The 14,670-nt window shown below is 42.7% G+C and overlaps 1 protein-coding gene across 1 annotated transcript in view; it reads right to left on the bottom strand.

Moving 5' to 3' along the window:
- The window catches only part of SPG7 (SPG7 matrix AAA peptidase subunit, paraplegin), a 33,128-nt gene extending 18,680 nt beyond the window's left edge, over window positions 1-14,448 (bottom strand). Inside the window, exons 1-8 of the mRNA XM_056526020.1 lie at window positions 14,239-14,448; window positions 11,356-11,458; window positions 8,091-8,180; window positions 5,506-5,735; window positions 4,638-4,777; window positions 2,790-2,892; window positions 1,163-1,288; window positions 310-472 (exon numbers count right to left, since the gene is read on the bottom strand). Of these exons, the coding sequence (XP_056381995.1) occupies window positions 310-472; window positions 1,163-1,288; window positions 2,790-2,892; window positions 4,638-4,777; window positions 5,506-5,735; window positions 8,091-8,180; window positions 11,356-11,458; window positions 14,239-14,346 (1,063 nt within the window). The 5' untranslated portion in view covers window positions 14,347-14,448. The remainder of the gene's footprint in view (window positions 1-309; window positions 473-1,162; window positions 1,289-2,789; window positions 2,893-4,637; window positions 4,778-5,505; window positions 5,736-8,090; window positions 8,181-11,355; window positions 11,459-14,238) is intronic.
- Between the last annotated feature and the right edge of the window lie 222 nt (window positions 14,449-14,670).

A 14,670-nucleotide genomic window follows, 5' to 3' on the forward strand; every position in this document is an offset into this window, starting at 1 on the left:
AGTGTCACCCACACTACTTGCCTGTACCAACAGATTAGTGCGGGTGACATTGATGACAGATTCCCTTAAGGCTGGATCCAAATTGTAGTGAGAGACTTATCCGGTGAAGTATTAGATCTGTATGTTTTTTTTTTTTTTTTAGCTTCTGGATTCTAACGATAAAGTTCCCATTCTCTGATAGAAAAGATCTTGAAAAAGTTAAGACATTCAGGTCTGCTGTGCATAAAAGCAACTGAAATAACTTTTCAAGCTGTGTGAAAATCTCTCCATAAGTGGAGATGCATTTTAAAAAGCATTTTTTTTTCTTACCTCCAATCACTTCCACAAACTCTGAACCAGCTATTGCCAGGAAAGGCACTTGAGCTTCTGTAGCTACAGCCTTTGCCAACAGGGTCTTTCCACATCCCGGAGGTCCAAGAAGTAATGCCCCTTTAGGTACTTTAGCGCCAAGGTGAAGGTAGCGTTCTGGGTTCTACAAAATTATTGTTAACATCTAGATGATATATACAGTCATCCCCAGAACAGGCTATCCACTAGTGAAAACTTCTTGGCTTGTCTCCTCTCCCCTTTAAACAAACACGCACATTCTGCTAAAATATATATTGATCAGATAGGGAGCCCCTTAAAATAGGTTCTATTGTTTAATGTAAATACATCTAACATAACTAAACAGGATTAATTCTCATGCTTAGTAATGTGCATAGGGGAATATTTATCAATGCAATTACCCCAGTCTGTAAGCATTGGTAAATATTCCACATTGTAATAAGAGTTGGGGGATCAAAGATACAGTGTTTACATGTTCTCTCAACAGCCTTGGTCTCAAAACTGCGGACCTCCAGATTTTGCAAAACTACAACTCACAGCATGCCCAAACAGCTGGAGGTCTACAGTTTGGGTGTACTGCTCTATAGGGACATCAATATAGACTGTTCTGTATCAAAATCTTTATAGTCTGTAATCTAATATACTAAAATAGGAGCTTCAGATTCAGTGCTACATACAATTATTGTAAACTATACTTATACATTAGGGGAATACATTTCCAAATAAACAATTTCTATAATTAGCAGTATGGCTCCCTTTACAGACAAGAGTATTGTGTAAAGGTTTCAATTCTAACAGGTATGACCAGAAAGCTTTCAGTCACATTATTTCCCACCTTCAAGTAATCCACAAATTCCTTCACTTCCATCTTTGCCTCATGCATCCCAGCAACATCTTTAAAGCTGATTCCTTTTCCTGATGCCCCATCTACTATGGTAAAACGAGCCATCTTCAGCTGATTCTGGACAGAGGGAATACAATAAGTAATAGTTACATGGTGATGTGTCAAACTGCAGACAAGGTCTCCAAGTACCGTATATACTCGAGTATAAGCCGACCCGAATATAAGCCGAGGCCCCTAATTTCACCCCAAAATCCCAGGAAAAGTTATTGACTCGAGTATAAGCCTAGGGTGGGAAATACATCATCCCCCCGTGTCATCATCCAGACCCCCGTCATTAACACCCTCATCATCATCACCCTGTCATCATCCCCTTGTCATCATCCCACACACCCCCTTCATCATCCCCTTGTCATCATCCCACACCCCCCCTTCATCATCCCCTTGTCATCATCCCCACCCCCCTTCATCATCCCCTTGTCATAATCCCCCCCCCCCCTTCATCATCACCACATGTCATCATCATATTCTTCAACCTGCGAACCTCCAGAGGTTTCAAAACTACAACTCCCAGCAAGCCCGGGCAGCCATCGGCTGTCCAGGCTTGCTGGGAGCTGTAGTTTTGAAACCTCTGGAGGTCCACAGGTTGAAGACCACTGCGGCCTTCGACATCATCCAGCCCCCTCTCACCCCCTTTAGTTCTGTACTCACCTCCGCTCGGCGCTGGTCCGGTGCTGCAGGACTGTCTGGTGAGGAGGTTGTCCGGTGGGATAGTGGTTCCGGGCTGCCATCTTCACCGGGGAGGCCTCTTCTCCGCGCTTCGGGCCCAGAATAGAGGCGTTGCCTTGACGATGACGCAGAGAGACGTTGGTAATGAACGCACCTCTGCGTCGTTGTCAAGGCAACGTGACTATTCCGGGGCCGGGCCCGAAGCGCGGAGAACAGAACTAAAGGGGGTGAGAGGGGGCTGGATGATGTTGAAGGCCGCAGTGGTCTTCAACCTGCGGACCTCCAGAGGTTTCAAAACGACAACTCCCAGCAAGCCCGGACAGCCGATGGCTGCCCGGGCTTGCTGGGAGTTGTAGTTTTGAAACCTCTGGAGGTCCGCAGGTTGAAGACCACTGAGGGCGGAGAGTTCACTCGAGTATAAGCTGAGGGGGGTGTTTTCAGCACGAAAAATCGTGCTGAAAAACTCGGCTTATACTCGAGTATATACGGTAATTTTACACGTTGCTTTATTTCATGATATAAATTTATCTATAGGGTAGACTGGAAGTTTAGATCACAATAAGAGAGAAATGCCACATTGCCACAATAGTTTATGACTATGGTCAAATGTTTAATTGAGGCTGCCCAATGGTTGTGGTACCAAAAGTTGATACTAAGCCCTAGCCTATAATCTGCACTTTACAAGCAGAGTGAACCCCCCTCTTTACATCAATGCATGCATAATAACATTAGTAAAGTAGGAATGATTTGGAGGATCTCCTTTACAGAGCAAATTATAAAACCCACAGTATTATTTAGAGGATCTACAAACTCTTGGTTTCTACATAGAGGAAAAGGCAATGGCAGGCCCTCACTAACCCCTTGTGAGATTATCAAATGTTCCATAACTTACAAAAGCACTGAAGCCTCCTTGGCGGCCAGTTAGCCCAATTAGACGGAAAAAGTAGATTATAAGGCCAATGGCGAGAGCCGTGAACGCAATGGTATATACAGCACTGTGAAAAGAAGATAAAAGTATTTATGAGCGCTACATATAACAAGGACACTAAAAATTAAAGTCCAGAGTAAAATAACCATTGGCCACCATCAAAGGCATACTTAGAGGTTCAGCACTGGAGAAGGAGAGAGGGTGTGATTGGGCCCCCAACTTGGGTGCACTCCTTTAAGTTTTATACTATATAAGTGAACACCATACAGTTACATCCAGCGACTCACAAGTGACACTGATCAGTCGATCAGTTCATTCACTTTGCTCTTTTTTTTCTCTATCCGAAGGTTGTCTGTGTGAAGTTCTCTGCCCAGAAAACTTTAACTCCTATCTTTTCAAGCACCTTCCATACCTATTCCCTACTTTCTACATAAACCTCCAATTCTGCTACCCCTTTAACAGTACCATTCTCCTACTACCCTAATGCTGTGCCTGTTGCTGCATTTGGTACCCTTATAACTAAATTTAACCCCCAATTACATTACACTAAACAGTGCCTCAGATGGTAACAGTGCCCTACACAATATTAGTGCACCCACTTTGCATCCAACATAGTAACAGTGTCCTCCTTTTTGTTCCCACACAGTAATTGTGCCCCTCTTCTGCCCCTTCACAGCAGTAGTTCCCCCTGCAGTGTAAGTGGCATGATGCAGGTAGATCTGACAACATCACTGCATCATACTGGCCTGTGTTGAGTTTTGTAGGCCACAGTGGTGTATATGGCGGGGCAGGAAACTAATGGCTTCCTGTTTCGCCAGAGTATTTACCTTCATCTGCTATATTGATGTAGCTGAAAGAACAAAAGGCAGTTTTTCACATTGTATCCCTGTCCATTTGTGCACAGTGCATGTTTAACAAATTACCGATGTGGTCTAAAATGGCAGATGATCCTCAACCCCAAGTGCAGTTGTGCACTTTAAGCTGGAGTAGAGGTCCTGCATTTGTGGACCACAATATAGGTTCACTACTGTGGTAGATGTAAACAATGACATTAACTAACCCTCAAAACTGATGTTAAAATTGAGACATTAGCCAGTATATCCTTAAATGAAGGACATACCAGAGCCCGCACACCAATGTCAAGGTTTCTCAGATGGTATGGGACCTATCACTAACCTACCTGTGCGTGATAAGCAAAACCAGGATCCAAATTACAGCAGCATCAGGGTGGGGCTTGTGGCCTGTCTCTCCCCCTCCCATTGTATGTGTGCACAGTCACACTGGAGTTAACCTGGGAGCAGTCTACAAGTCGGACCTGATGCTGCTGTAATTTGGTTCCTGGTTTTGCTTATCACGCACAGGTAGGTTAGGTGTGCGGGCTCTGGTGTGGTTAGGTGTGGTAGGTTAGGTGTGCGGGCTCTGGTGTGTCCATCATATAAGGATATACTGGCTAATGTCTCAATTTTAACATCAGTTTTGAGGTGTAGTTAATGTCATTGTTTACATCTACCACAGTAGTGAACCTATATTGTGGTCCACAAATGCAGGACCTCTACTCTAGCTTAAAGTGCACAACTGCACTTGGGGTTGAGTATCTCTTGCCATTGCAGACCACGCAATTGTAAGCTGTTTTATGTCCACAGTGCATGTTTCCCACCATGTAAGTGAGCCGCTTCCCCCTGTAACCGTGACAGCTACACCTCTAATTAAACGTGATGACATTGTTACTATTTGTATAGTGTTACATATGATGTTATATATGTTTTCATAGCTAAGAAATTTTACAGGTTCTTATACAAGTCATAATCTTACTTTCCAAAAAAATCACTGCGCTTGTAAGAAAGAGGAATGCGATCAGTCACAGCAATATTCAGTGAGTCTTCTGCAGCACGCAGCCTTTCCTCAAACTTGTCAATGTTGGCCACTTTCATTCTGTAGAACAGAGTCCGTGCCTAAAAGGAAATAAAAATAACTAAACTATTGAACATGCAGTAAAAATAGAGTAATCCCTATCATATATTTTCATGATATAAAGGGATACTCCAACATAAGACACTTACAGCATATTGAAGACTATAAATGTCTGATAGATGGAAATTCTAGAGGTTAAAGAATTGGAGTCATTTGACTCTAGGTTTACAATGGCAAAGGGATGGCAAAAAGATTGCTAGAGCAAGGGACCTTGTTTTCCCCTACTTTTATGGAAGATATCTGGTATTACTGACTGGAATACCCCTTTAAATTTGTTATCTGATTTTGATAACTTTGTTCCAATGCTGAGATCTTAGAAATAAAAGCTGTAGGCTACTGTTGTGCAATTATGCAGCAGCCGCTACAGATCTACAGTGTACACCAATTATCTATAGAGGGCTTGGTCCTAAGATCTCAATTAAGGATCACGTTTATTCCAGTAAATTTCAAAGTTGGAACAAAATGAAAACATACTTTTTAACCCCCCCCCCCCTCCTTGTATCATAGGACAGTGTTTCCAAACCAGGGTGCCTCCTACTGTTGCAAAACTACAACTCCCAGCATGCCCGGACAGCCAAAGGCTGTAGTTCTTCAACAGTTGGAGGCACTCTAATAGGGTATGAAAGACCAAGCCATCAATCAAGAACAACGTCAATGGAAGGCTCCAACTCACTGCACACCTTCAGGGGCATTAAGTTATGTTACTTACCGGCCGCCCAAGCACCACAGCATCTTCATGCAGGTAGATCTGGACATAATCGCTCTCGGGTACAACCTCTACTCTCTTCACTTCACCCTTGACCAGCATTTCATTTACAAATTCATTCCAGGAGACATATATGGTGTTTAAGGTGGTCATAAAGTATATACCCAAAGCAAGTATAGAAAGAGTAAATATTCGGTAGACTGATAAGAGGTATTCCTTGTTCTTTTCCTCATCTGAGAAACAGAAAATGTAATTATATATGATTATATATATATATATATATATATATATATATATATATATATATATATATATATATATATATATATATATATATACACACATACACACACACACACACACACACACACTGTTCAATATTTAACTGGGAAAACATGAAAATTATGAAATAATACATCATAAATAGTCTGAAAGCATAGATGAGCCACCCAGAGTAATAGAAATCTCGGAGAAGGGCTACATGGCGTTATAGATAAGTGTGGTGGAGGTCTCAGTCTACAGATCTCATCTTTTAACTACTTTACGATGTGGTCTATTTTGGACTGGGTTCACACAATGCAGTAGTGTACCATGTGGACATTTACTGCCCAGTGATACCATATGCTTTTTTTCCAGAAACTTCTGGGTCTTTGCAATTCCGCATTAGCCATGTGCTTTACAGACTCTGAAAAGTGTTTCAAGTGTTAAAACGGGACCATTAAAGGGCTACTCCGGTGAAAATCTTTTTTCTTTGAAATCAACTGGTGGCAGAAAGTTAAACAGATTTGTAAATTACTTCTATTAAAAAATCTTAATCCTTCCTGAACTTATTAGCTGCTGAATACTACAGAGGAAATTCTTTTCTTTTTGGAATGCTCTCTGATTACATCACAAGCACAGTTCTCTCTGCTGACGTTATTATAATAATAACGCTTTATTTAATTGTTGTCCTTAGTGGGATTTGAACCCAAGTGCCCAGCACTACAAGGCAGCAGTGCTAACCACTGAGCCACCATGATGCCCTTAGTATACATCTACTATGCATGGTTGCTTAAATGGACAGAGATGTCAGCAGAGAGCACTGTGCTCGTGATGTCATCAGTGTTCCAAAAAGAAAGGAATTTCCTATGTTGCATTCAGCAGCTAATAAGTACTGGAAGGATTAAAGGGGTATTCCAGGCCAAAACTTTTTTTATATATATCAACTGGCTCCAGAAAGTTAAACAGATTTGTAAATTACTTCTTTAAAAAAATCTTAATCCTTCCAATAGTTATTAGCTTCTGAAGTTGAGTTGCTGTTTTCTGTCTAACTGCTTTCTGATGACTCACGTCACAGGAGCAGTGCAGCTCCTATGGGGATATTTTCCCATCATGCAAGGGATATTCTCCCATCATGCACAGTTCCCGGAACGTGACATCCTCATTTAGCAGTTAGACAGAAAACTTCAGAAGGTAATAACTATTGGAAGGATTAAGATTTTTTAATAGAAGTAATTTACAAATCTGTTTAACTTTCCGGAGCCAGTTGATATATAAAAAAAAGGTTTTGCCTGGAATACCCCTTTAAGATTTTTTTAATAGAAGTAATTTACAAATATGTTTAACTTTCTGCCACCAGTTAATTTAAAAGAAAAAAGGTTTTCACCAGAGTACCCCTTTAAAAAACAACCCACAGCAATTCATGGTAAAATGAAAGCAGTTTAACTGCGCAGAATGCTAGCTACATGTGAACCCTAATTGATGAATTCCAAAAGCCATTCCTTTATTTTTCAGTCAACTTAGTTATATTGTTGTAGGCTTGTTGTTTAATTGTATGGTATAAGTACAGTAACATTTTAACTTTATTATTTGGGTTGTTACATTTACGCCAATACAAGATAAGCAAATATGTATTTTAGTACCATAAAGGATATGCCATAGATGCCCTAGATGAAAATAGACATTTAAAAAGCAAACCAAATATGTTACTGTTCTTTACCTATCTCGAAGAAAGGGGTAATCAATAAGTTATATGTATCCCACAGTACAAGCCCATACAGCTACATGATCCTGTTATCTGGCTAGAATAGGCCTATCCTAAAGGAACTAAGTAGTTGTGTGAGCTTAGAAAAATATGTGCTTTATTATCCATGAGCTGGGTTTGGTACTGCAGGTCAGTCTCCAGTTATTCACAGGATTAAAGGGGTACTCCGCCCCTAGACAACTTATCCCCTATCCAAAGACTTGCATTAAGGGGACGGGCCGTGATGTCATGAGGGGCGGAGCCATGACGTCACGCTGCTCCGGCCCCTGTATCGCCCGTTATTACACACCGAGCGAACTCGCTCTGTGCAGTAATGATGGCGAGGATAAGATGCCAGGGTCGGAGTACTCCTTTAAACATCAATGTGAGATTAGTGGGGTGCCACCACCGCTGATCATCTTTTACATGGCCAAATCTGCAATGTGAATGGGGTAAGAAGCAGATGGCTCCATTTACTGTGTAGAGGTTGTGCAGGGTTACTGCCGCTGAGCTCCCATAAACCGTTTCCCCGAGCGCTAAAGAAAATAAATAGTTTTGTCATCCACTCTTCAATAATATCTCATACCATCATTTTCTTTTTGGTTTCGCTTATTGGAATCTTCATTTTGATTGTCTTTTCTTCTTGCAGTTGAGATACTGAAGTAATGGATCCCACCTACATACCACAAACAAATTGTGATTTTTAATCCATGTACAAATTTTTAAACAGATATTTATCTTCTATATTAACCAGACATGTCAGAAAATGCCCAAAACGTTACAGTTTGAGAATATGCCATTGCGTCTACAGGGGTGTGGAAATTAAAAAAAAAAAAAAACACTTGTCCAAGGGACTAAAGCGGAATACAATCTACTTGTCCCTCAAGAAAATCCACTTGTCCTGGTAGATAAAATAATTTCGACCAAAATAGTACGATCCCCCCCCCCCCCCCCCCACTAGACCACCAGGGATGGATATAAGATCCTTTAGACACTGTTGTCAACTTAGACAGCGGTGATCTAATGGTTTAATAGCGGCCACGGTGATCGCAGCATGCCAGGATATTAGCGGCGGGAGAGCTGTAGCTCCTTTTACGCCCGAGACAAGCCCAGAAAAGTCTAGATGTAACTTTTTGATCACCATAAAAAATTTCTCATATGAAGTGACCAAAAATTAGCAAATCTGGACTATTTTTTTACATTTACACCGTTCACCGTACGGTTTAATTAACATCATATTTTAATAGTCTGGGCATTTCCACATGCAGCGATACCACTTATGTTTATTTTTGTACATTATTTTTATTTAAAGAAAATTGGAAACTTATTAGGAAAGGGGCTTATTCACATATATACGCACGTTTTAAAATATTTTAAACACTATTTTTCAGTCTTCATAGGGACTTATGTGTTACTGGGGGGTGTTCTGCTTCTCCAGTTTATGTGGTGCATTTTGTGTCAGAAAATGCTGGAAGTTGCATTTAGTTACTAGATAACTACAACTCCCAGCATGCCCTGATACAGCCTATGGTTGTGTGGGTGTTGCAGCATGTTGCACTGTATAGTAGTACAGTTAAGGTTATTGTGTAACATGCTGGGAGTTGTAGTTTTGGTCCATGTCAGCTGCAGAGCCAAAGGCTGTGTCAAGGAATACTGGGAATTGCAGTTAGTAACTACAACACCCAGCATGCCCTGATGCAGCCTACAGCTCTGCAGCTGACCCGAACCAAAACTACAACTCCCAGCATGTTACACTTTATAGTTCTACAGTTTAGGTTATGGTGCAACATGCTGGGAGTTGTAGTTTTGGTTCGGATGTGTTTGCGTGCATCCGTGGGGCTCTTGGTTGGAGGGTGAGTATGAAGGGGGCGGGATTCTGGGGGTGCAATTTCGTGCGGGTGACCAGAAGCCACTAAAAATAAATAAAATTAGATGGTACAAGTGGCGGCAGTGCCCCCCCCCCCCCCCCCCCCCAATCATACATTACATACACACGTGACAGATACATCATACACATACACTCACACCATACACATACACACATCACACACACATCACACATACACTCACACTATACATATACACACACACACATCATACATACAACGCTGCCCACCCCACATCATACATCACATACATACACACATCCCACATAGACAGACATCATACATTACATACACATCACACACAGACAGACATCACATACACATCATACATTACATACACATCACACACACAGACATCATACACACATTACATACACATCACACAGACATCATACACACATCACACACAGACATCATACACATCACACACAGACATCATACACACATTACATACACATCACACAGACATCATACACACATCACACAGACATCATACACACATCACACAGACATCATACACACATCACACAGACATCATACAGACATTATAGATTACATACACATCACACACACAGACATCATACACACATCACACACAGACAGACATCATACACACATTATACATTACATACACATCACACACAGACATCATACACATTATACATTACATACACATCACACACAGACAGACATCACATACACATCATACATTACATACACATCACACACACATTACATACACATCACACAGACATCATACACACATCACACACAGACATCATACACACATCACACAAAGACAGACATCATACACACATTATATAGATTACATACACATCACACACACAGACATATACACATCACACACAGACATCATACACACATTACATACACATCACACAGACATCATACACACATCACACACAGACATCATACACACATCACACACAGACATCATACACACATCACACAAAGACAGACATCATACACACATTATACATTACATACACATCACACACACAGACATCATATACACATCACACACAGACATCATACACACATCACACACAGACATCATACACACAGACATCATACACACTCACACCATACATATACAACCACCCTTCCTGTCGCCTGCATTCTCTGTCTCCTCACCTGAGCCGCCATGAGTGGACATCAGAGCTGTAGTCCCGGACAGTGTGAGGTTAAATGGGTTTAAAAATCTCCCCTCACACCGGACGTCCTCCCCCTCCCCCGCTCTGTGTTTTCCCCGTGCAAACATGCAGCCTCCCCGTGATGGATTAGGTCCTGTGAAGAAAGAGCAGGGGGGGGGAATAGAGCTGTGTGCGGGGGGAGGGGAGGAGCTGTGTGCGGGGGAGGGGAGGAGCTGTGTGCCGAGCTGTGGACATCCTTTCTCTCCCCATGTCTTCTTGTGTTATGTGTAGCTGCGTCCTCCATCCTCCGGGAGGGGAGATAAGGGGGCGGGGCTCAATTATGTAATGGGAACGTGCGACCTCGGGCTCTGCGGTCAGCTGGAGGCCCCCGCTGCCCCGTCCATACACTCTGAGCGCCGGTGTGAGGTGTAGACTTGTATCCGCTCCTGCGCCTCACACCGGCAGTAAAGAAAAAGAAGGAGAAGTCGGCCTGTCCCTGCTAGCCCGATACAGGGCTAAATCTATAAACAATTCACCTGCCCGGCGCCCAAAACTACTTGTCCCGGGCGTCGGGCGATAGAATTTCCACATCCCTGGTCTAAGATCAGAATACCCCTTTACCAAGTCTACATATAGTTCTATTGCTCTAAAGCAGTGGTCTCCAACCTGCGGGCCTCCAGATGTTGCAAAACTACAATTCCCAGCATGCCTGGACAGCCAATGGCTGTCCGGGCATGCTGGGAGTTGTAGTTTAGCAACATCTGGAGGTCTGCAGGTTGAAGACCACTGCTCTAAAGTGTTGTTAGCAGACCTGTAAGCCTCCAGAGATGAGCTGAACTTTGAATATCATGTTTTCTTATTAAGAATCCAGTTACTCCAGAAGATGTTAGGGTCACATTCCTGCACAGTAATGTCTGAAAGAAAAAAAAAATGACATTTTTATAGCTGTCTAATAAATGGCATTTGATTTAAAGCAGTGGTCATCAAACAAGGGCCTTCCAGATGTTACAGAATGACAACTTATGAGCATGCTGGGAGTTGTGGTTTTGCAACAACTTGGGTGCTGTAGTTTGAAGATCACTTATATATAGAAAACCCATCACTAGAGATGAGCGAACTTACAGTAAATTCGATTCGTCACGAACTTCTTGGCTCGGCAGTTGATGACTTATCCTGCATAAATGAGTTCAGCTTTCAGGTGCTCCGGTGGGCTGGAAAAGGTGGATACAGTCCTAGGAGAGTCTTTCCTAGGAATGTATCCACCTTTTCCAGCCCACCGGAGCACCTGAAGACTGAACTAATTTACGCAGGAAAAGTCAACTGCCGAGCCAAGAAGTTTGTGACGAATCAAATTTACTGTAAGTTCGCTCATCTCTACCCATCACCACCTGCTTGAACCAAGAGTCATTAGGATGGTTCAGCCACTTCACTCCACTCTTCCTGTCTGGGTATAAGGAAAGTTCGATCAATCAAGGCCAATGGAGTGAGAAGATGACTGCTGGGACAGTCCCTTAAAAACCAACAGCACTAGAAGAGCTTTGGTTTATATTTCTGTATGTTCCAGACTTAGCAATACCTAGAGCATCACCCCCTCAGCTGTAAGGTATTTTTATTCTGCTCCTGTTTTGTACATGCCTGTACGTCACTCTTAGGGTACGTTCACACTGACAAATATCTGAGTGGAATTTGCGCTGAACAAATCCGCTCAGAAATGACAGTTTTTTTCCGCTCAGACTCAGTGCGGAATCCGCGAGTAATCTGCGCGGAATTCCATGCTGATTCCGCACAGAAATCAGTGCGGAGTTCAGCGCAGCATAGAAGACATTGTCCATTGTTTTTATTTATTTTTTTTGCAGGAATTCCGCACAATTTCCGCACCAATTCCGCGCAGAAGTGTGGCGGCCTGAAAAAAAAATTACATCGACTTCTATGGAGGCGAGCTCAGGGAGGACAGAAACCTCCCGTTGAGTTACGAACATGTTCATTCTTCATACGGAACGGAATTCAGTGACGGAAATCCGCTAGCGGAAATTCCTCAGTGTGAACTGAGGAGCCGAATTTTCATTACATGCTATGGGGTTTTTCACTGCTGAATGATTTGGAGAGGAATAAGCGAGCAGAATTACTCACGGAAATTCCTCTCCAAACCCTCAGTGTGAACATACCCTTAGATATGTTCCTGCTACATATCTGACCATGTTCCCCATTTACGAATTGGGTCGGCTGTTTGTTTTTCATACTAACCCTGTCTGTACGATTTGGTGAGGATTTGCCACAGCTGTAACCTGCAGAAGTCCTATGGATTTTCCCAAGCAGAAAATCTGCAGCGTATATCCATATGTGGTCGTAACCCTACAGTTGCCCCTTCTAAATTTATCATAGGTATACGCTGCATATTTTGCTGTGACACAAAATTTTAAGTAGGCTGCAAACTGCACAAAACATGCAGAGTTTTTGAGATGAACAAGACTCCCCCAGCCTTTCACTTTTTTATTGCCCTTGTCTACCTCATATCTGGCCCTTTTTTTAGGCTGTCTTCACACGTTCAGCTTTTTAATTGCTGTACTTTTAATGTAATAATGTGCTCAGTGAAAATCTATGAAAAAGTACCTGTCTTTAAACACATTACTTTAAACCATACGGCTGCTTATTACTATGTTACGTATGTTTTCCATGTCATTTTACGATGTGTGAACCCAGCATTTCTGTGCATGTCACCTATATATAGGGCTCCTTTATTGACTATCACAAATATATCCTCATTATTGCACCTTTCAATGAAGATTTTTAGTCCTTGTTACACATGTCCCTATTGTATCAGCAGCTTATTACTGCATCGTAACCATTACCTGCAACTATCATCATGCTTATCACTCTTGTACATGCTTCTCTTACTCGTAGTCATGCTTGTATCTGCCCCTCTTATTAATATCTGTCAATCCAGTACCTGCCCCTCCTATTATTGCCTCTCCTACTCTAGTACCTGCCCCTCCTATTACTATCACTCTAGTACCTGCCCCTCCTATTACTATCACTCTAGTACCTGCCCCTCCTATTACTATCACTCTAGTACCTGCCCCTCCTATTACTATCACTCTAGTACCTGCCCCTCCTATTACTATCACTCTAGTACCTGCCCCTCCTATTACTATCACTCTAGTACCTGCCCCTCCTATTACTATCACTCTAGTACCTGCCCCTCCTATTACTATCACTCTAGTACCTGCCCCTCCTATTACTATCACTCTAGTACCTGCCCCTCCTATTACTATCACTCTAGTACCTGCCCCTCCTATTACTATCACTCTAGTACCTGCCCCTCCTATTACTATCACTCTAGTACCTGCCCCTCCTATTACTATCACTCTAGTACCTGCCCCTCCTATTACTATCACTCTAGTACCTGCCCCTCCTATTACTATCACTCTAGTACCTGCCCCTCCTATTACTGTCGGTCATCCTTATATCTTCCCCTCTATTACCTATCATTGTATATGCTTCTTACTTACTGTATCTACCTCTTATTGCCTCTCTTGCACCTGTGTCTATTATTATTCACCCTGTCCCTCTAGTACCTGCCCCTGTTATTGCTGCCTCCAGACACTTGTATCTGCCCCTGCTGTCACCCTGGTCTCTACATCCAGCCAAGCCTCCATACACTCCCCGTACACCATCAGCTCATGGCTCCACATACCTGCATAGAGCCCCCGGAGCTGGTTCTTATTCCCGTCCTGGCCACAAGCCGGAACGCTCTGGTCAGACCGGCAGGATGTCTCCCGAGTGACAGCAGATGCAAAGCCATCTCCGGGCAGTGCTGATAATTGAGGCCGAGGCCTCACTGTGGCCTGCTCCGCAACAACTTTACCATCAACTCTGACAACGTCCGTGACTGCCCGCCCACTGCCGAGCTGAGGCCCCGCCCACGGCCATGACATTGGCACTGGAGGTTGCTGGTGACAGTATTGGATAACGAGCTCTAAATGAAGTCTTTCTGTTGTATAACCTTAAGATACTTTAGACCAGATTGTAAAGGGAAAACACTGGTTGTTGTTACCCATAGTAAGAAATTGTAGCATTTTATAGTGCTCTACAAATAGGATCTGCAGATCTGCACTGTGATTGCTTT

The sequence above is a fragment of the Hyla sarda genome, chromosome 6 (assembly GCF_029499605.1).
Source record: "Hyla sarda isolate aHylSar1 chromosome 6, aHylSar1.hap1, whole genome shotgun sequence".
Taxonomy (NCBI): domain Eukaryota; kingdom Metazoa; phylum Chordata; class Amphibia; order Anura; family Hylidae; genus Hyla; species Hyla sarda.